The 21,617-nt window shown below is 42.2% G+C and overlaps 1 protein-coding gene across 1 annotated transcript in view; it reads right to left on the reverse strand.

The window, feature by feature from the left end:
• Window positions 1-13,330: 13,330 nt before the first annotated feature.
• Window positions 13,331-21,617, reverse strand: part of STMN2 (stathmin 2) — a 41,355-nt gene continuing 33,068 nt past the window's right edge. Inside the window, exons 4-5 of the mRNA XM_005432215.4 lie at window positions 17,520-17,711; window positions 13,331-14,688 (exon numbers count right to left, since the gene is read on the reverse strand). Coding sequence (XP_005432272.1) covers window positions 14,629-14,688; window positions 17,520-17,711 — 252 coding nt within the window. The 3' untranslated portion in view covers window positions 13,331-14,628. The remainder of the gene's footprint in view (window positions 14,689-17,519; window positions 17,712-21,617) is intronic.

A 21,617-nucleotide genomic window follows, 5' to 3' on the forward strand; every position in this document is an offset into this window, starting at 1 on the left:
CGTTTGTTGTTGTCTTTACTTCGAGCCTGCTCTGGTACATACAACTACCAGTGGATTTTTTCAAAGGTCAGTCATTTTTTAACACTGGGATGAACGAGGTTCTTCCCTCATTCAGCTCCTACATGATGCTGTGCTCACTTGGGGTACCCTGCCAGAATCCTAAATAATTCTAAATGACATGGAATCACTATTGTGCTCTCCTACTCCCAGCAGTTCCTTCTGGTTCCCTCAGATGTTCTGAGTGATGGACCACTGGGGCCACACCCAAAACCATTTATCATTAAATCAAGTGAGTATAAATGTTCTGTCATTTACATCTCTCTCCAAAAGGGCTGATAAATAAACTCCTCTTTGGGATGGATTAAAATAGATATAAGTAATCTTTGCAGTTACCTTCACAGATGCCTAGCTACAACCTATACAACATGTCCTTGACTTTGGTTTTAGCTGTCAACACAATGGAAGATTCAGATAGGATGCACAGGGCTGTGGCCTGACTTTCTGCTTTGAGGATAGGTTCGTTTGTGACTGGGAGTTATGGTAAAGCAGGCAAGCTCCTCCGTGCATTTCTTCTTGCTGTTGACATGAGACCAATGTTGCCTTGCATTCAACACATGACGTCTTGCTCTTAATACATACTACTGCTTAGATACTTTGTTGAGATGTAGAGTCTGTTATTGTCTGTATGTATTGTACCAAACCTACTGTTCTGACGGCTTCATTAATAATGTAACAAAGACTGATAAACTCGTGAGAGCTCTGGCAAGCTGGAAGGTAGCTCACCCAGAAAGTTCATCTGTGTCAGAGAGTGAAGAGATGCAGCTCCTGAGCTGAGTCCCACACAGAGTCACACACAGATATTTAATCAGGTAAATTCTTTCTTTGTAGGAAGCCAAAGACGGTATTTCGTTTGCTGATACTGCTTTTTTTTTCAATTTGCAGTCAGATACAGCTACTGTTTGGCTGCATGTGATGAATGAAAGAATGATTGCCATAGTTCCAGATCAACAGCAATGTGCTTTCCACTTCAGGGAAAATTATGCCATGGTATCCAGATAAAAAGAGGATGTTGTCTGAAGGGCTGTAGTGTGCGCCTTTTCTTATTTATTCAAGTGACTCTAAATGTTTCCTTTTTACAGTGACTCAGCTTTTCAGCTATGAGGTTATGAATGACCTGTTTGGAGCTTGATTCAACATTTACTGACACTGTAGTACACATTTCTGTTGGTATTAGTGAATATTCACATCAAATCCTCCATTAGCTGTGCAAAGATCAAATGAATGACCACATCTCTTAAATGTTATCTTGTCCTTTTCTATGAAGTTTACAGTTAATTTTCAATTGTGTGGTTTTTAACATGCAAAGGTTTAAATGTATAACTGAAAAGATTTTACTTTGAGGATGAATTTATTGTGACTGTTATAGCACCATCAGTTTTTCTTTAGAATAATAAAAACTGAGATAAAGTTTCAACATCAAAAATTGATTCAGTATTTCCTTAGGGATGAAAACGTAAATATCAAAACCAATTAAATCCTAATATAATACAAAACATTTGCAGCACTTACTAGCAATGTCCAGTTAAAGAATTCCATATATGCTCAGAATACCACAGCGATTTCATTTAGGATAGGATAGGATGGGATGGGATGGGATAGGATAGGAATTGGACTGGTTCAATTGGAAGGGACATACAACAGTCATCTAGTCCAACTGCTTGTCCAATTCAGGGCTGACCAAAATTAAAGCATGTTATTAAGGGCACTATCCAAATACCTCTTAAACACTGACAGGCTTGGGACATCGACCACCTCTCTAGGAAGCCTGTTCCAGTGTTTGACCACCCTCTCAGTAAACAAATACTTCCTAACACCCAGTCTAAACACCCGCATTCTCTTTTAAGAATTCATGAAAATGGTCTTGGCTTAAATAGATTAAGTAAGTCAGATTGTGATTAATGGGAAAGGGAAAGAAACTTATCCTTAAGTAATTTTGCAGATCCACATCTGGTTTTTGAGAGGCAAAGTGGATTATTCGCAAATTAAACACTTCTTCAGTTTGACAACAAGTTTAGATTCTATGCAAGTCCTTGTGTGTGACTTAAACAGTTTTCCATAGGGTAAGCATTGCACTCTTTCAAGAAGCACCTATGAATTGATGAGGTCCAAACACCCAAAATGATGTGTTACCTTGTTATTTATGTTACTTTACCCCCTTATGCAAATCCCAAAGAATGACCTGCATTTGCCATGAAACACTTTTACCAGGACCTGTGAGTATTTTCTTGTTTTATAGCATGATGGAAAAAATACAGAAGATGGGGTAACCAGGCATATTTTGGAAATTGTCTGCTGTCTCCTTTACATATTTTTCTCTACCGTGGTCTCTGAGACCTCTTTTGTTGGAAAATATTAAGCAGTTTGTAGTAAGGGTGGTGGTGTCCTTCCTAAGATGTTCAATAGCACCTGAGAAGTTATTGAATTCACATTTTCTTATGACTGCTGTACCAAACGATCCCCAGTGCCATGCACAGGCTTACTCAGAGGATGGTAACTTGTAAGGGTACCTAAGGCACTTGTTTGGGAACTTGGACCATCAGAGAGGCCCACTTAACTAAGGTAGGTATCATGTGAGTCCTCCAAAATGTGAGTGAGAAGACAAAATCAGAAAAGCTTTACTTTCTGCTTTGAGTTGCCTTGAATTTAATGCCATGTATAGGAACAGTATCTGTGCTTCCAGCGACTTTTCGAAGGCATCTTAAAATCTGTTAGTGGTGGCCAGATAATTGCAGCCAGCTGAATGCAGGACATTTTCACCAGAACCATGTACATATCTGGCCTGCTCTTTGCATGGGAGTGGCCATTCTGTGCCGTGCAGGTGGCCTCTGGTTCCTGAGGAGGCTGTTTCTGTGCTCGGCTATAGACTATTTCTCTTCTTGTACATGACAAATCCTCCTTGCTGGCCCCTTTGTCAGAGGGTGGGTTTTTTTTCTGCAGTGTTTTCAATAGTTATGTGAAAATAATTTTATAATTCCATATGGTGTGGTTAATGCTTCATAGATTATATTGCTTTAGGGACATATCATACCCAATGCCTATGAAGACACGCAGGTAACAGTTTCTCCAGTAGCAGGCTGATTGCTACCCTTGCTATTGAAGGTGCCACATCCTTAATTTTATAGTGGACTTGTTCCTCAGATTTAAATTTAATAAAATATCTGTGATTACTGACATGGTTACCTCTGTGGTGTAGCAGCTATCTCATGCAATGCAATAAATAGCATGAATATTCATGGTATCACCCACATACCCACTTGCTTTTGTCTTCCTAAAGCCTGTCACTTCATTGATGCAACTTATCTCCATCTCAGACATTTTCTCAGAAATAACCCTCAAGATGGTAAGATTCAAGAGCATTACCTAATTTTGAGAAAATTGTGGAGTTGTTCTGACTCTTCTGTAGGCATTTTGAAATTTCAAATTTATAGTTTTTCTTTAAGAACAGCTGCTGAATAAAACTGCAACTGCTCTAGCTACTTGCAGCTGTATTTTCAGCCAGCCCTTGTCTGGCTGAGTGTAATGGAGATAATTTCATATTCAATTTCTGTTTGCTTTCTTTTAAGACCGGTGTAAACATAGAGGTCAGCTGAAGAACAATACTGTCTTCATAGTGATGCAAAGATGCGAAAGCATGTTCTAAGCCTTTTTCTTAGTGAGATAATATGCACTGTGCAAAGGCTTTTCTGTGCTTTCAGTCAGCTACAGCTTCTACTAAAAGGCTAGTGGAAAGAAAATAAGTCATTGTTAACACCAGAATAACGAATAAATCACTGAATGAGAAAGATCATGTTTTCCCGTGTTACACAAACCAAGAAAGATTAAGTTTACGGGTATAGCCATGCTGGGAATCAGCATCAGATTATTTGTGTTTGATTTCCACTGCAGGGAGAGAAAGATCAATACTACATTCCGCAGAGATCAATATACTGCTTAGAAGCATGGTGTGTTTCTTTTTTAATTATTCATTTTTGTTTACACTCCAGATCTGTACATCATCCTATGCTGGGCATAGGACTTTAAAGCTACAAAATGCATACAGAGCTCTGTCAAGATGGGATACTTAGTTGAATTCTTGGTTTTGTCCTGCCTTTAAGTCCATTGGAAAATAGTCTGAAGTGTGGTGGAAAAAAGGAGAGGTACAGGCTATACCTATGTGCTTTATTCCCTTGGGAAGCAATTATCTTTGATTTAGAAACCTCTTGCCTTTCTCCTTTTTCCTGGAGAATCCGTAGAGCATTACAGGTAAAATAGTATCTGGCTGCATGGTGGTCCCCCTGTGTTACAGGACAGGGGAAAGCAGGGATCCCCTTCCAGCGAAGTGAATTATTTTCCTCCAAACTAAGAAAAATCTAATTTCTCTCAGAAACGAGTAAAATAGGAAGATGAAAAAACATTCCCTATGTTTTATTGGCCCAAATAAAAAGAGAGGAATTTTTCTAGTATTAAAACATAGAAAAAAATCCAGTTTTCCATATGAACTGGGACAGTGCTCCATGCTTACAGCAGTAAGAAGTAGCATCTCTGGGTGACCTGTGCTACCTAGGAGGGTTTTTGTGTGGCAGCTGTTCGCCCCAGGCCAGAAGCTTTGAAAATTGGAAATGAGCATGGGTATCCATGAGTCAGGAGAAGAACCATCCCACTCCTGAGACACTGGGTGGAGGGAGGCTCCCTCCTCAGGGGAAGGACTACGCTTTGGCTGGTGACTGCCAGGAACAGGAGCTGGCTTGTGCAGGCCAGGGAGGCACATCTGTACCTCCGTGTGTGACACCGTGGAGCATGGCTGTTGAAACAGAGCAAGCCTCAAGAGTTGCACTGCTTAAATGGGGAAGAAGTACAATAATTTGGCAATGTATAGACAAGCAAACTGTACCTTTGAGGGATGACTGCTTTCGTGCTGGTGTTAGAGTAGGGGTGGGTGACTAGGGTTCAGAGTGTTGGGGAGCTGCTGGTCTGGAGGAACAGAAGATCTTTATCCAGGAAATTTCCCTTGTTTCACAACAACTTCAGAGTTTCTTGCCTGCCTGTCTTTTTTTGAAAGAACTGATGAGCTTCTTGAAGACACAGCAGATAGCAGACACCACTACCAGGTAAAATCAAACACCTGTGGGGCTTACAGTCATGAGATGCTACAGATACCAGAAGTTTTGCATTGGCCTGAAAAAGTGATTAGACGTCTTAATAAAAGAAAATATCCATCAGGGATATTAATGTACTATGTAATTATTGCTCAAGCAGCTTTAGAAGTGCATATTGTTGGAGCCTGGAGGAGCATTGCCATGTGTCTGTACTGTTGCTATACTCATCTTTGAGCATCTGTAACTGGCACCGGTAGTGGCTGAGTACTGGGCCAAATGACTGCTTGGTCTCAGACCCAGTGCTGCTGCACTTGTAAGTGAAGGTTCTAAAGATGCAAAACCTTCAAGACATCATTCTTGCAGTTAGGGACTTGTCTAATCCAGAGGAAAACAGTAGGAAAAGAAAAAAGAGTCTGGAAAAGCTTAAAAAAATCAGTCAACCTGTTGGGGAGCCCTGCTCAGAGCTACAGGACAAACCCACAAGTCCTGCCCACACTCTTCCCATCCCACCCACCTCTGGCAGAGGTCTTGGCAGGGAGGTGCAGCGAGGGAAGTGGCCGAGTGGCTTTGGAAGTCAGCCTCAGCATCACAGCAGACAGCTGGACTGACCAAATGCCTCCTGGAGGAGAGAGGGAATTAGATTCACTTTAATACCCACAAAACTCACAGAACACCCAACGACTAACTGGGCTTTAATAGAAAAATACAGCAGCAGCCAGCCTGGCTGCAGGAAGAGTGAGGAACCATGATATGGGAAGCCTTGACCAGAGGAACCTGCTGCACTGGAGGAAAAAGAGCTGGAGTCTGGTTGAGGACAAAGTGCCAGCTCTGCCTTGACTCCAGGGTCTGCAGAGACCTGCGCAGCCGGGGTGGCTCTGCCTGCCCACTGCACCAGCCGAGCCAAGCCAGCGGTGAGCCGGAGCCCACCAGCTGTGCTACAGCAGCTGGGAGCTTGCGTCTGTGTGTGCTGGGACTCCCAGCATGGAGTTGCTTGACTGGGGAGATCCTGTTTTCAAACTGGCTGAGCTCAGCCAGCTCTAAGCCCAGGCCAGGGAGCTTAGGGCTGTTTGAATACGTCCTTGCATATGGGACACAAGAGCCAGCAGATGCTTTGGGCAATGCAAAGGACTTTGTATGGCCAAGACTGCTTGCTACATCTATGAACATTAAAGATGCTTTGGCCTGGAGGCCAAATGGTGCAAACAGCCTGGGTAAACAATCACAGCATCCAAACAGTGCAGCTGTGTGCAGGCTGCCTGGCGGGAGCGTGGGACTCCCCAGCCCTGCCTGGGACCTGCCAGGCACAGCAGCAGCTTGTACTGACCAAAAGCGTGCCTGGCAACACTGTAAACACCGTGTGTTCCAGAGCTCTGGAAGAAGATGTCTGGCTTATCAACTTCTTGGTAAAATGACTAAGTAGGGAAAACGGTATTAGGTGGGTTTTTTGTTTTTCACTGCCTCCTAGTCCTCCACAACTATGTAGCTCTGAAAGAAAAAATATCTGTCTTTGGCCTTGATATGGAGAGACTGAGCACCCTGGATAACCATAAAAATAATGGGAAATAATAAGGAAGAATCTCTGTTATTTCAATGTTGTAAATTCCAGCTTGGTTTGCTGATGAGCTGTATCAAAGTATAGAGGTACCCTCCTAAGAAAACACATATGCCTGCCTGCCTTCAAAAGTCATAATGGATCCTTTCATAGAAAATTACTAACTTTTTAAAACTAGTCCAAGCATTTGATTATTGCATAAAGCACGAGGGTGAAAATGCACTGAAAAATACAAAAGTATTGTAATTTCTACAGTCAGCTCTGATACAGAGCCAACAGCTGGCCAGGACCTGCAGGTAATGCCCAAAGCTGATGACCCGCTGTGAGCTGGGGAGTGCAGGGGCATGCACCCATGCAGTGGTGTCAGTGCTGAAGGGCATCTTGGATGGCTCCAGAGTGCAGCTCCCAGGATGCCCTGTGATCCCACTGTCCTGGTTTCAGCTGGGTTAGAGTTAATTTTAATCCTAGTAACTGGTACAATGCTGTACTTTGGATTTAGGATGAGAACAATGTTGATGACACGCTGATGTTTTAGCTGTTGCTGAGCAGTGCTTACACTAAGTCAAGGACTTTTCTGCTTCTCACACCACCCCAGCAGTGAGTAGACTGGGGGGCCCAAGAAGCTGGGAGGAGACACATCCAGGACAGATGACCCAAACTGGCCAAAGGGATATTCCATACCATACGATGTCATGCTTTGTGCATAAACTAGGCAGTAAGCTGGCAGGGGGCCGCTGGGTGGGAACTGGCTGGGCATTGGTCAATGGGTGGTGAGCAACTGCATTGTGCATCACTTGTTTTGTGTAATCTATTATTATCATCATCATCATCTTTATCATAATTGTTATCATTCCTATAATTATTATTATCAGACTTTGTTTCTCTTCTATTAAACTATCTTTATCTCAACCCACAAATTTTACTTTTTTACCCCATTTCTCTCCCTGATCCCACCTAGGGGGACAGGGGAGTGAGTGAGCGGCTGTGTGGTGTTTGCCTGCCTACCAGGTCAAACCATGACACCTGCACACATATCACCTTCCCACAGGACTCTCCTGACATCCCAGGGATGGGGGCGAGCTCAAAGCAGAAGTGACATCCCCACCTTTGCCCTTGTCCTCCCCCAGCCCGGCTGCTGCTGTCAATTTTCTGCTGTCTCCCAGTGGCAGTTGGCAGCCTCCTCCTTCTCAGCAGTTCCTAAGGGATGTCTTCTTCCCCTACAGCTCTGCCGCAGGCTGTGGCTGCACGGGCAGGCACCCAAGCTGACACACCGGGCTGGGTTGAGTCACACCAGGCTGGGCTGAGTCAGGCTCCCTCCAGCTCTGGTAGGGTGTCCTAGGGCCACGGCACAAGGAAGGCTGAGCTGGCCCTTCACGGGGACATCTAAAGGTCTAGCAGAAACTGTTAATTCAGGCACAGGCTGTGTTTTGTCCCAAACCTGTACCTGAAGGCAGAAGACATGCATTTATCCAGTGCTGCTCCCAACCTAATGCCTATGTCAGGAATCATATGCAATCTGGGTAACCCGTTCTTGGTTAATTGAGAACTGTTCATATGCCACTGCGCTCCACTGTTTTTTTCATCATTTGCAAATGTGTAAGTGTAAAACAGTGCAGGAAGAAATGAGTTGTTGAGTCCGGTTGCTTCTGCTGTGAGCATCACCCTTTCCTAGCCTCCCTGAAGTCCAGCTGAAAAGTAGTGAGGTTTTCCTGCTTCCATCCAGCACTCAGGAGAGCTGGTTCAGACTTACTAGGAGTAGGAACCAGCTCCTGAACTCCAGACTAACAGAACACCTAATTTTAACCTGTTTATTTAGATGACTATCTTATCCTTTGGCTTACATACAATACCTGCCTGGTGCTGTATTCTTAAGGAAATGTAGCAAAAGCAACGAATTTTGCCCAAGGAAAAAGTTCTATCTTTTATGTTTTATATAAACCCAAATCCAGATTTTAGGGCAAATGTAGAGCACCATCTCCACGAAGCAGGTTTCAGGATAGTGCACAGCTTGACAGGCTTTTCAAAATAAAACCGTCAGTACTTGCCTGTTAAATAATCAGAGCTTGCCCTCTTCTGGTCACGGGCAGTTGTACACGGGGATTTTTTATGACCGTGTGGAAATTATTATCTAAAAGACTCATTGGAAAACTGCACATTTTGAGAGTTAATCTTATTGAAATATATTTTATTATATTTTACTTGTTTTCCAAAAATTGTTTAAAAAACTGTTGCAACTATAATAGTTAAAAGAAATTTGAGGTGTAGCTCATTTCTTTTCTTATATCATACTTGTCCAGGCTGTATCTTGGATAATGCCTTTCATGTCCTCTATCTTCAGGAGCTGCCCAGAGGCTTCCTTTTCTGCTGCTTTCCTTTCAGACCCATCTGATGAAAGGCAGCCTGTTACAGCAGGAAGGCGTTTTGCAGCAGCTATTTACTGCCCCCCAGAAGAAAGGACCATGGCATCACATGGTAAACTTGAAGGAGGTAAATGTTTCCCTAAGTAAATTATCAGTTAGGTGCATTCTTGGACATATGAATAGAAAAAGGAACCTCCATTTATTTCCCCAGAGGAAAAGTTAAAGCTCACACGCTATCAGAGCATCAGTGTAACACTGCAGTTATCAGTGGCTTACACACAGACATTTTATTGTACATTGGAGAACCCCCTAATCTATTGGGAGTGCAGAGCATATTCCAGTTTCTGTTGCACATGCAGCTGTGGGTTACATTTACTCATATACTGTAGGTTGGATTTTAGCCCCCCTCTGCCTTGTGCCCCAGTTCCAAGTATTAGAGGGGGAGTGGAGAAAGTTCAGTGTTTTGAAGAGAGGCAGCTTCACAGGTGACCATCCTCCCTCCTCTGCTGGGAGATGAAGTCCACTTTTCAAATGTGAGAATAGTTTCATGGTTCATTTAGCCCCTGATCTGCTGATGGTTTTTGATGCTAGCTTTTCTTGCGCTTCCCTATACTTCTGACTGCTTTTATCATGTCCGTGGTCTTTCTTCTGAGCTGGCTGCTATGTGTTATCTGTTGCTTTCTAGGCATGTTTGAAACGTCAGTAATACAGATATTCCCCTAGTCACGAGAGTTTCTGATGATGGTGTTGCAACTCCTGGCTACTCCTTGTTCCACACAAGAATATCAGCCTTTGTTGGTCTTAACAGCTATCCATGCTTGTGTCACTCATATTACAGTGGAGTTAAAGCTGAAAACGTCGGGACTCAGACTTCAGATTTCAAAGTCACCACCTACCTTATATAAAGTCCTAGGGTAAACTGCGCAGCAGACATGATGGATATCCTTCAGAGGAAATCCTTGAGATCCCTGATGTTTTTAGAGATGATACCCATTATTAAGACAGACCACTGCATGGCACTATTGCACCAGCATCGCTGCAGCACCGGCCCTGAGGCCGGGGAAAGATTATCTGAAATTGTCCCATTACCTGCCTCCCAGTATCCCTTCTGCTGAGTGAATGGCTGCCTCCTTCCACCACTGAAATATGACCAGAATGGGACATGTGCTGCAAGATGGAAGTAAACCCTGCCTCTTCCCATGCAATCCTCTCTTCCTTCCACCATATACCTGATGAGAGGGTTTGATTCAACATGGTGATCTAACAACAGCTGGATAAGAAAGAAGATGTTCATGCTGCCCTAAATGGAGGTTTTAAACCATGTCCCTCTCCTTCTGGGAAACAAGAGACAAGTACTTCTCTTCTCTGTATGGTTTAAGGTGCTGGAAGTAAAACCCTTTTCCTCACTGGTCTCAGAGCCCATCCGTCTGACAGGACTGGTAACAGGCAGACAGCTCTGTGCACGTGTGCATAAGGTGTTGCTGTACAACAGTGATGTGTTTGGGAATTCTGGACTGAAGGAACGGCTAGACATTGCTATTTGGCTCTACAAAGGTTAGGATTTTGTTCCAGTCATCAAAAAAAACAACCATCCTTCACATGACAAGAGGCGTGATAATGCTTATCAATGTCTACAGGTATCTTAAGGGTGGGTGCCAAGAGGACAGGGCCGGGCTCTTTTCAGTGGTGCCCAGCGACAGGACAAGGGGCAATGGGAACAAACTGCAACTCAGGAAGCTCCACCTGAGTGTGAGGAAGAACTTCTTTACTCTGAGGGTGACAGATCACTGGCACAGGCTGCCCAGGGAGGCTGTGGCGTCTCCTTCTCTGGAGACATTCAAAACCCACCTGGATGCTCTAGGTGCACCTGCTCTAGAGGAACCTGCTTTAGCAGGGGGTGGGACTAGATGATCTCCAGAGGTCCCTTCCAACCCAGCCATTCTGTGACTCTGTGATAGTAAAGGGGAGAAAAAAGGCATTGATTTCAAGTTCTGGATCAGTGATGGGTTTAAACTCTACATCCAAACCTCCCGACCTTGGAAATGTTTGACTTGCTTTGGGCACACATTTTGTGGCTTCAGTTGAACCATGTGAAGTGTGACAGGTCTGAATCATTCCAGTTTGATTACTCAAGCAGTCTCCTCATGGCAGCCTTGACATAAGTGATGAACTAACTAATAGGAAATGGAGCCCTACCCATATTCCGAGGCGTAGTCCTGGGCTCTGCACAGACCACAGGTCAGAAGTGCCTTTCTACATGTGCTACACATCTCTGCCCTGCTGCTGAGCCATCATATATTTCAATGAGAGGAGGGAGCATCGGTGTGGCACAACACCAGCGCTCCAGGCTCCCACCTGTCCTGCGGGAGGTTTCAGGCAGCCTATGGAAAATGCTCTGCATGTCAGCATCAGCCACTCATGGCTCATAGCATGTAGTTTGGCATCTACAGTTAATCAAAGAAGCAGCCTATTTTATTTTTTTTTATTTAAAAGTCCTGAGCACTCCACTTGCTATGGAATTGAAAAATAAACTGAGATTATTTCAAGTAGCCAGAATGGTAATACTTTAAAAGTGGATGTTTTGAATGTTTTCTTTCTTTTCAAGGACATCCTTAATCTGTAACTCCACGTGAAAGACCCATGGCACCAACATGCTTTTGGTACCACAAGCAGTGAGGAGCTAGGAAGGCAGCACTAAAGCAAAGTACAAAGGAAATAATGTAAAGAAACAGGAGTAATAGAAGGCAACAGCAGCTCTCCAGTTACTTCTTTTTACTATTATAGATTAAATATGCAGTGTCTTGGCAAACTGGCTTTCAAAATATAGTTGTACACAAATAAAATGAACTCTAGACCCACAACTGTTAAAAGATCCAAGTGAACATGAGCAGAGCGTGGGCTCTGAGATGGGTCTATGGTGCTCACACTGCCTTGCTCTTCCCTCGTTTCCCTGGTGCAGCCTTGGTACCTGTTGAGCATCATTCCCCAGGCAATGCCCAGGTCTGGGGTGAGCGTGTGCTGGGGACCATCCCAAGGGGCACTTTGGGTGTGGACACCCTCGTTTGTGGGAGAAAAGAGTTTAGCCCCATGGGGGCGATGCAGGCTGCCCTGCTTGGCCTCAGCAGCAGAGATTTGTCCTTGGCCTGTTTTCAGGGCAAGCATAGCCAGGAGAAACAGGAAAAGGGATTGAGGCATGACCAGAGCTTGTTATATCAGTAGACAGGAAAAACTGTAAGTGACTTGCCATTGGGAAATGTAACTAAAATACAGGAGCCCTCAAACCAAGATTATAGACTTCAAATTGGAATATAAGCTTGACTGAATGACCTTTTTTACCGGGGCTTAAAGCAATGTACAAACTTTAGAGGCTTGGCAACTTTGAAGCTCATGACATCCAGATTCAAAGTTTGCTATTTGGCCTTTCTGCCAGGTTACTTCTTGCCAGAAAGACAAGGAATTTAGGCAAGGAAACGCAGCTGCCGTAACAAGTTGGAGTACTGCTCTCATTCTGCGGTACATAGCTCGCTGCACACAGAGCTGAGCTTGCAGCCTTGCACCTGCATCAGCTTCTGCTGCTTTTTGACTGCAGGCCGAGTCTGCCAGGGGCATAACTTGGCTCTGAAATAAAACAGGTTGCATGGGTCAGAAACCGACTGTTACAGATCTGGAGCTTTTGGCCCATCCCACCAAAAGAGCAAGTAAATGGTGCCACTTTTGTGACTTTAAATCAGAAAACTAATCTTAGAGGTAATTCTTGATCACCTGTCCAGTTCTAAATGGGGTCCAATTCAATTTTATATCTCAGTTCTGCAGCCCAGCAGCTTCCCTAGCAATTCTGTGTTTTTCAGTGAGTCCTGTAAATGAATCCCTTTTACCCTGAAAATCAGTGTGTTAACAGCCAGAATCTTGCTGCAGCTATTGATGTATGCACCCAGAGCTACCTTATTCACTTTTCTTTCCCCAGATTCCCTTTTTTTCCCCCAATATTGAGTCAAGATTAAGAGGTGCATGTGCATGTGTGTGTAGTTTGTTCTCTTTTTTAATAATCGCAGTGCTAGAGGTTACATTTATAGGCTCAGTTTATGGGGTAATGTTTCAAAACAACCAGCCTAAGCACTGGAAAACACATAGCAGGGGTTAATCCCACATTAGCAAAGAAATAGGCTTGTTTTATTCATAGGTCTTATTTAAGTCTCATTTCCATGCTTTTATGACTACATTAGGTTTTCATCTCACATGGGCACATGTCAGAGAAGTAATGGAGCGAGAGAAGAGACAAGCCCTTTTTCAGTTCACAGAACCCCAATTCTTTATTAATCACAGCTTGCTCACAATGACATACAGGAAAATAGCACTAATGAAGAGTAGAATATGCAGGCAGCAACCTCCAGGGGGGTAGGGACAACTTCAAAACTGCAGCTATTTTGGGGATGGTGTAAAAGGTTTAGTGATATTGTACTTGGCACAAGCACCCTGTCTAGTCATTCGTCCTGCTTCAGCCCTCTTAGTCCTAGAAGTCTGTCACTAGGTAGGGTTGGCTAACACTGAAGAGTAAAGGTCATGATGAATGGAAGTCAGCAGTGTCAAAAAAAAAGGTAACGACTGGCTCATGGGTTTCAGGTGAAATATTTGGTAGCCTCTTGTACTATTACGCATAATGTGGTAGCATCAGATAAGTATCATAGATCATGGCACCTACAGATAAAGCCACTTGATGCTATCTATTAGTTGCTCCATTGATAAATTTTCAAGTGGTGAATTAAGCTTGGTTTACAATTAGCATTTATATGGCAGTTTGGCATCATTCAAAATTTGTCACAGCTTGATGGGTTACAATGTGTCTCTTAAATTTGCCCCAAACTGATCCCACTTGGTTTCATTCTGTTGCACAGCCGTATTTGTTGCCTCTCACTTCAAAATCAGAAGCAACACATACTCTGCACGGCAATTTAACCTCAATTATACAGCACACTACAGAGTCCTGCAGCATAAGCTGTGTTTAAAGAAACTACATTTTAAGAGCCTTTTGTCTTGGACAGCTGAATGTGAAGTCACGATACCTGTGAACTAGTCACTGTTTCAACAAAGCTTATCGATGGCAAAGCATTCTAGGTTATTAGGCAATGACTGGTCTCTAGCACCATAGAACTACTACTGACCTCGTGGTGGTTTGGAATGAAAGTCGCAGGGAATGGAATTAGACATGAGGTGCTTCATATGAACAGACCCAGCAAATTCAACTGAGTGGAAATAGACAACATCAGAAGCCTGTTACAGGACATGTAAGATTATGAAATAACTTGCATAATGCAATACTTGTATTTTTTAACAAAAATGTAAGTATTTACAAAATAAGATCCAAGTTTTTTAAACATCAAGCAAATCATTCTGCAAAGAGACCGCATTGTTTTTGTTTTTATTTTTGTTTCTTTTTTAAAGTTTTTTTATTGAGTTCTTGATTTTTATTTTTTTTTTTAAACCATGTCATACATTTCCCATACTGATATCGCATGATCCATAATAATATAGGCAGGGGGAGTTTACTAATGGTGGGGATGGGTCACATCCACCATCGCTGTTTTCAGCCAGACAGTTCCACCTGGAGCTCCTTGTTTCTACGGACCTCTGCAGCATGCCTCTCCTGGAAAACATCAAGAAGGGAAAAATCAAACCTCTTTCTCATTCCATCTGCCCAGGGAAGCTCCTGATGACAACCTGTTTAGGTTGTGCATTTGATGCTTGTGCAAAACTTGTTTCACAGCACAACCATCTTTAAAGGATGCAACTCCAGAGAGGTGTCATCCACCAGACCCGCCTGAGGCACGTTTGATGTTTAACATTCTACTTATGCTGTGGAGCTCAGTCCTTTATCTGATACGACCTTATAATCCTCAGCACCTCACAGAGTTAAATTTTAAAGGCCCACATAGAGAGCTGCTGCATGCAGCGTAAAACGTGCCATGTACTCGTATTTGCCCTTTGAATTCCCAGATGTTGAAATACAGGAAAGGATGAGTGGGCTTGAATTAATTGCTTGAACACTGTATGCAGAAGTGTTGATGACTGTGTTATCTGTAGCATTTAGGAAGTATAAATAAATTTAGTATCACCAAGAGGGGTCAATCTGAACCTCTCAAACATCCCTTTAGACCGTATGATGAAACTAGTTGTCCTCTCCATTTTTTCTCTGGCTGTGATGGAGAAAGGATGCAGTTACCAAAAAACAGTGCTAGACCCTTCTGTCCACTTTCAGCCATGTTTTTTTCCTTTTACAAAAGCAGTCATAATTAATTAAGACTTATTTGAACCACTGTATATTCAGACACTTCTGTGGAAATGGATCTGTGGTCAGGAACAACAGCTGTCAAATGAATTTAGGAATGTTCTGCTTGAGATGTTTATAGAACTATGATTTTTGGCAGCTTCTGGGTTTTTGGTTTATGCTTCTGTCCTTTCAACTATCAGACTATCAGACTTCTACCTCTTGTGTCTGATCACTGGGAAAAAAACACCCCAGACATCCAAAGGACAAGCACAAGATGCCTACAGAAGTAGTCACTTAGCTGACCTTGGTTTAAGGTACTCCCTAGACTCCATGCTTTAGAGTCTTTTATGGTAAAAAATGCACAGGAGGCAACAGTTACATTTGTATTGTTTGAGTTGGACTATGGATCACAGGCCAAGGCAGCTTATTGCATCGATTGATCTTGTAAATCAGTTCTTAAAAGATCCATAATTCTGAATGCTAGAGTTTATAAGAGTTGTTCCTTGAGGCTCCTATTAACTGCAGTATACAGAAGTTATTTTTGATTGCAGGAACTTCTAGGCACCAGTACCTTGTGGCATCCACAGTTCTGTATAACTTTTGAAGATTTGGACCCAGATATCTCACTTCTTTTCCTGCATATTCAAGGGCTGCTTTTATGTTGGCAAAACTGTATAGTTACGCAATTCTTAATTACTGATCTGTACAAACATTCCAAAATGAGTTACTGTCATCTTTGTCCAGAAGCCTTCTTTGGATTTCATGCACGTATGCTGTCATACTGCTGTGGAAATGGGGTTTAACAGTCTGTTAATATTAACCTAGGACAGAGAGATGCTTCAGCTGTCCTTCCTATTTCCTTTTGGACCTCAAGGATGACTAATTGGCTTTTGCCTTTGTTTTCATGAACTTTGGAATATGTGCCTGCAAACTAATCTAATGCAAAAATGTCAAGTAATCTGGATAGAGTTCTTAAGCTCAAGAACCAGCCCATTTGTGTAGTTACTTGTACCACCATCCTTTGGTTTCTGTTGTTTCTTTCGTACTCTCTGAGACTTTGGTCTCCACCAAAGAAGCAGAGGTGCTTGTGGAGAAGATCTCATTGAAAACCCCTGAGAGCTATTTTCTTTCTGTTAGTCAATTTACTCACATATTAGAAAGTTCATCACTGGGAGAAACAAGTGATCACTCATGCAGAACTAATTTTTTTTTCTTAATACTTCTAAATCTTTATTTGCATGTTTCCCTCTGGTGTGTGGCAGGGTTGCTTTGGAGAAGGGCCCTCTTTGTCCTGCATGGTGGGGTTTGTGATTTACCTATTTCCTCTGGCTGTACCAAAGATCTCCAAAAGAAAATTCACACTCTTTTTATTGCAAGTTTTATGGAAGAACAGACCCCTTTTGATATATAGGGAAGATTTTTCCCCCACGTGTTTTCATCTTCCTCCTCTGAGAAACCAAGAACTACAGACACAGGACAATTGTTTGATTTGACCAATGAGTTTTCTTAAAAGCCCAAATCTAAACACAAGTGACCTTTCATTTGTTCACAGCACTTTTTAAAAGCTAGAAAATCAACCTTTCTCTGGAAAAAGTCCAGCCAAGGCCATGGAGATTAGGAAACTGGAGCATCTCAGTCTCTCCTACAAGGAAAAGCTGAGAGAGCTGGGCATGTTCAGCCTGGAAAAGAGAAGGCTCGGGGGGATCTCATCAATGTGTAGAAATACCTGAATGGAGGGTGCACAGAGCCTGGCTCTTTTCAGTGGTTCCCAGTGACAAGACCAGAGGCACTGGGCACACACTGAAACACAGGAGGTTCCCTCTGAACATCAGGAAACACTTTTCCACTGTGAGGGTCACTGAGCACTGGCACAGGTTGCCCAGGGAGGTTGTGGAGTCTCCATCCTTGGAGATATTCAAAAGCCACTTGGACATGGTCCTGGGCAGCCAGCTCTAGGTGGCCCTGCTTGAGCAGGGGGGTTGGACCAGATGACCTCCAGAGGTCCCCTCCCACCTCAACCATCCTATGATTGTGTGGTTATAAAAGTTCAGTCTTTTTCAAAAGTGAGTGGTGGTTTAGATAGGCATCAGGTGCTCTTAAAATTCATGGAAGTGTAGCAACTGAGATAAGAGCTACCCACAACATCCCTTTGAAATGTTCATAGGTTTTCCTTTCTAGTCTAAGGTGAGGAGTGATGGTGTGGTTACCTTCTCTTGGAGACGTTCAATAAGAGCAGCTAAATTAGCTTCACGGTTTTCTTTGATCTGTTCCATTTTCAGTATCAGCTTTTCCTCTGCCATTTTGCTGAAGTTATTGTTCTCCTCCAAAGCTTTTTGAAGCACTTCTCGCTCGTGTTCCCTCTTCTCTGCCAGATGTTTCAGCACCTGGGCCTCCTGGGACTGAAAACAGAGAGACAGAAATACTGATACGGAGCAAAGTAACCCCCATAGGGCAACAGTTCACTGCTTACGGAAACCGTGAAAAGTTTGTTGCTTGGTTGTTCCATGCACTGTTTGGAAAGATCACTTCTGGGTATAAACCAGATTAGATTTAGTAACAGGGGCTGAGAAGCACTAGCTAAATGTGGGGTATGTGCCTGAGGTGGCAGCAGCAAAGAAGTGTCCATAGCACTTCTGTTAATAAGAAATGCTGTCGTGTTACTGCTCGGGGTCGTCTGGGTTACTGCAGTAGTTGCTCAACCTCTGACAGCTGCAGTCTTTCAGCTATGAGCATTTTAGTTGTAGGGACAGGGGTCTGGGGGCTGAAGGCATGTACAGTGTTAAAAGGGAGGTTGCCGACACAGGAGAGAGGTAGGCTGGATCATCCTTTAATGTGCCTGAATAGTTAGTAACAGGCTTTGAAGTTTACTGTCCTGAAAGAGACAGAATCAATCCAGACAATGTGTTTCTTTTCCTGTGATATTTATGTTTGGCTTCGCCTCACTGATCAGGAAGGGAAAAAAAGTGGGTTTTTTTTTCTCTATAGAAAATAACAAAGAAGCTATTTTTAGTTAAAAGTTCAAATTTTGCAAGGAAGATGAAAACTGCAGGTAGGAATGAAATAGATGCAGCCCATGCACAATACTGTCATTCTTCTTTATAAACGCATTGCTCAGAACCATAAGCTTTGTAATTTATTTAAAATCAAATTACTAATATGAAACCACTAATCCTAGAAAAGAAGCCAAAGAACTTGCAGCATTGGGCCCATCCTCCAGGGAAGTCTAGTCAAAAAGACAATATATTTCAGAGCAGTTATTTGCAAATGATAAACAACATTGTAAGCTTTTGGATAAAATTAATTAGAGGGAGCATGAGAAGGAAACAGAAAACAGGGAATGGAATATGTCTCCAGGAAGCTAAGGGCGTATTTCAGTGCAGATCACAATGCACTGTTGCCATTGTTATCCGTAAAAATGAATTAGTCTAAGGCCTAAAATAAGGGCTTTAACCAATAATTACAATTAGCAGTAATGAATCCTATTAAATTCTATCATGTGGCTTTAAATGGAGTGCAAAAAGCTGCAATTCTTTTACACGAGTGAGATCCAACTAGGAGGAGAAAGTGAATATTTTAATGAAGGTAAGAGATACATAACGCCAAATGCACTGATGAGGCAAATTGAGCAAATTCTAGAAAAGGCAGAAAAACCCAGGCAGAACATCTTGCAGCAAGACACTGGAGTAAAATATATCTGGCTTTGAAAGGCTGTAATGGCTTGCCTGAGATCAGAGGAAAGCGCTGCTTTCATCCATCTTGGCCACTTAATATATTTGCTTTTTCCTCTGGCCTGGTTGCCATTAAGGGCTCATTTCTCAGCCTGTGATCCCTGGAGCACTTGTTAATGGGAATGGCCTAATGAAATGGTTGGTAGCTTCCAAAGGCTCTTCCTGGCTCTTACCCCCATTATAGTATATGCTGAACAGAGAGTAATAGAGCAAGCATGTTTCAGATCTTTGACTCAGAGAAAATAACTGCTGTGCAGGCCAAAAGATGTTGCAAAGAGAAACAAAAAGTCCCCAGACAGGTGCAGCCAAAAGCAGAGGGAGTTTCACTGGTAGAGAATACAAGGAGGATGAGCCAAAGGGCAAAAGAATTGGGCAAAGAGGGAGTTTTGTAGACTAATTGAAAAATCATAAAAGCCCCATAAGTCTAACAAAAACATAAATAATTTTAATAATCATATAATAAAAGTAGGTTAGTTTGGACCAAAATACTTCATTTCAGATACCTGGCATTCAACATTTCTTTAACTGTAGGCTATTTCAAAATGTAAAAAAGTTATTTTGAAAGACTTGGTACAATGTAAAGCTGAAACAATTGAACATCTTCATATTGCTTTACCACTTTTGGACCAAATTGAGTGGCTCAGTTTGACCAGCACTTGTGAAGTTATTCTGCATTTTCTGTTTAATTCAGTATTCAATGGCAACCTTTCATCTACTTTTGGAAAAGTTACTGTCATTAAATTTTGGTTGCTGATAGGAATTCTGTGAACCCTTTGCTTAAGTGATCTAAAAGCAACTTTGATAATCTAAGAATCTATTTCCCTTCCTGTTGGGAGTTTGCATAGAAAAGGTGCCATGATAGTAATTGTAATGTTCTCTCCCGTGAAGAGTTTAAGAAATGACTTGTTAATCTCAAAGGCTAACATTTCATGGTGTTTGTATGTATATGTAATATACATTATAAAATCAAACCTTTTCAGATTTGGAAAACAGACATTTCCAAGGACATATTCAGGGCCCGCGGAGATAAAAAGTAAGGTTTGGACTGTGCCTTTAGACACCATTTTTGAAAAAAGCATTGGCTTTCAGTGGGAAGTAGCAAAATGCCTTTGAGACTTTGGGGCACTTGCCCATTTTTCAGGATTTATTTTCTCCCATTCAATTGCTTTGCCTTCTGGAACTACTTCTTATTATCGTAAATTCAGGCAAATAGTGAAAAATTAGAGTTCCATATCAAAGTACACACAGTTCTGGAGGCTATGCTGACAGACAACACGTTCAAAAGTAATTTGTCCAATAATGCATGATAATGATGAAAATCCTTATACTCGCATTCAGTATTTACTGGATGCAAATTGTGCTTGGCACCAGTAAGAGTCTAAATAAAAGCTAAACCAAGCCTTGGGAACAGACTGCACACCCATTAATGTGATTTTCATTTACAATATGCCTTAGATGGCATCCCTTTTCCTCATTTAAAATCTTCAAAGTAACCACCGCTGGTTCAAAATAAAGGGACCCCCCTCCGCACCACAAAACACCCATGCGGTAAAGTCTCATTTATGCTCACGTCCCCTTTCTAAATCCATTGTACCCCTGCTGTGAGCCTGCCTGTTTCCCTGGTGTTCAGACCAGTTTTGAAATCCCCTTATGACGATTTTGGAAGGCAGCTGGTATGTTTTTGTACTGGATTGTCAACCTATTTTCTGTTTCCAACATATCTGGCAAAAGAACTTGGCCACCCTGTCCGTTCAAAGTCTACTACATATGCAGAAATGGGTAAATGAATGACCCCAGATACCCAATAGGGCTGGGATTAATAGACTCCCTTGGTTGTTTGTGTTGGCTTTTATCTGCTGTGTTTGGACTCCCACAGTCTCAATACAGGATTCCAACATATGTAGGAATTTTTATTCCAAGTTTATTTTCAGCATTGTACTGACTGAAGTGCTGGAAAAGATCTTTTCAAATCCTTGATAGTCCATGTTCTAACACACTTGTAAATGGCTTACGATAAGAGCTTCTTGCACAGCTATTGTGAGAAAACGAGTGAAAAAAGGCTGGAAATGGGATGATAGATAAAGAAAATTAATCAGGAAAGAAAAGTATGAAATGGTGGAGAAAGAAAAAAGCAATATTCAAGGTGGAATATCCAGAAGACTTTTTAAATATAACAAGACATAATCAATGTAGCTGTAGCTACAGCATCTAATAATAGATGTGGAGGAATAAAAATGCTGGTACAGATACCTTTGCTCCTAGACATGTACTGCTGTGTTAAAAAGGTGGCTCATGAAGGCAAACTCCTTTGATATTCATGTCATATCTGTAAAATATCATGGGCACCCTGAGTTTTCAGAGATGTGTGCTTCAAAAGGTAATGCACATCTCGTATTTAGCTGGCCAGAGATAGATGCAGAGAACTAAACACTCACTTTGTGAGCAAAATTATTTACTGAAACTGGCTTTGGAGATACATATATATTTTAGTTATTACTCACAGGAAGAAAATTCTACTTATCTGAGTAACAGGTCCTTTATTTCCTTACATTTATCTATTTTTCTTTGACATGTATA

The sequence above is a fragment of the Falco cherrug genome, chromosome 3 (assembly GCF_023634085.1).
Source record: "Falco cherrug isolate bFalChe1 chromosome 3, bFalChe1.pri, whole genome shotgun sequence".
Taxonomy (NCBI): Eukaryota; Metazoa; Chordata; class Aves; order Falconiformes; family Falconidae; genus Falco; species Falco cherrug.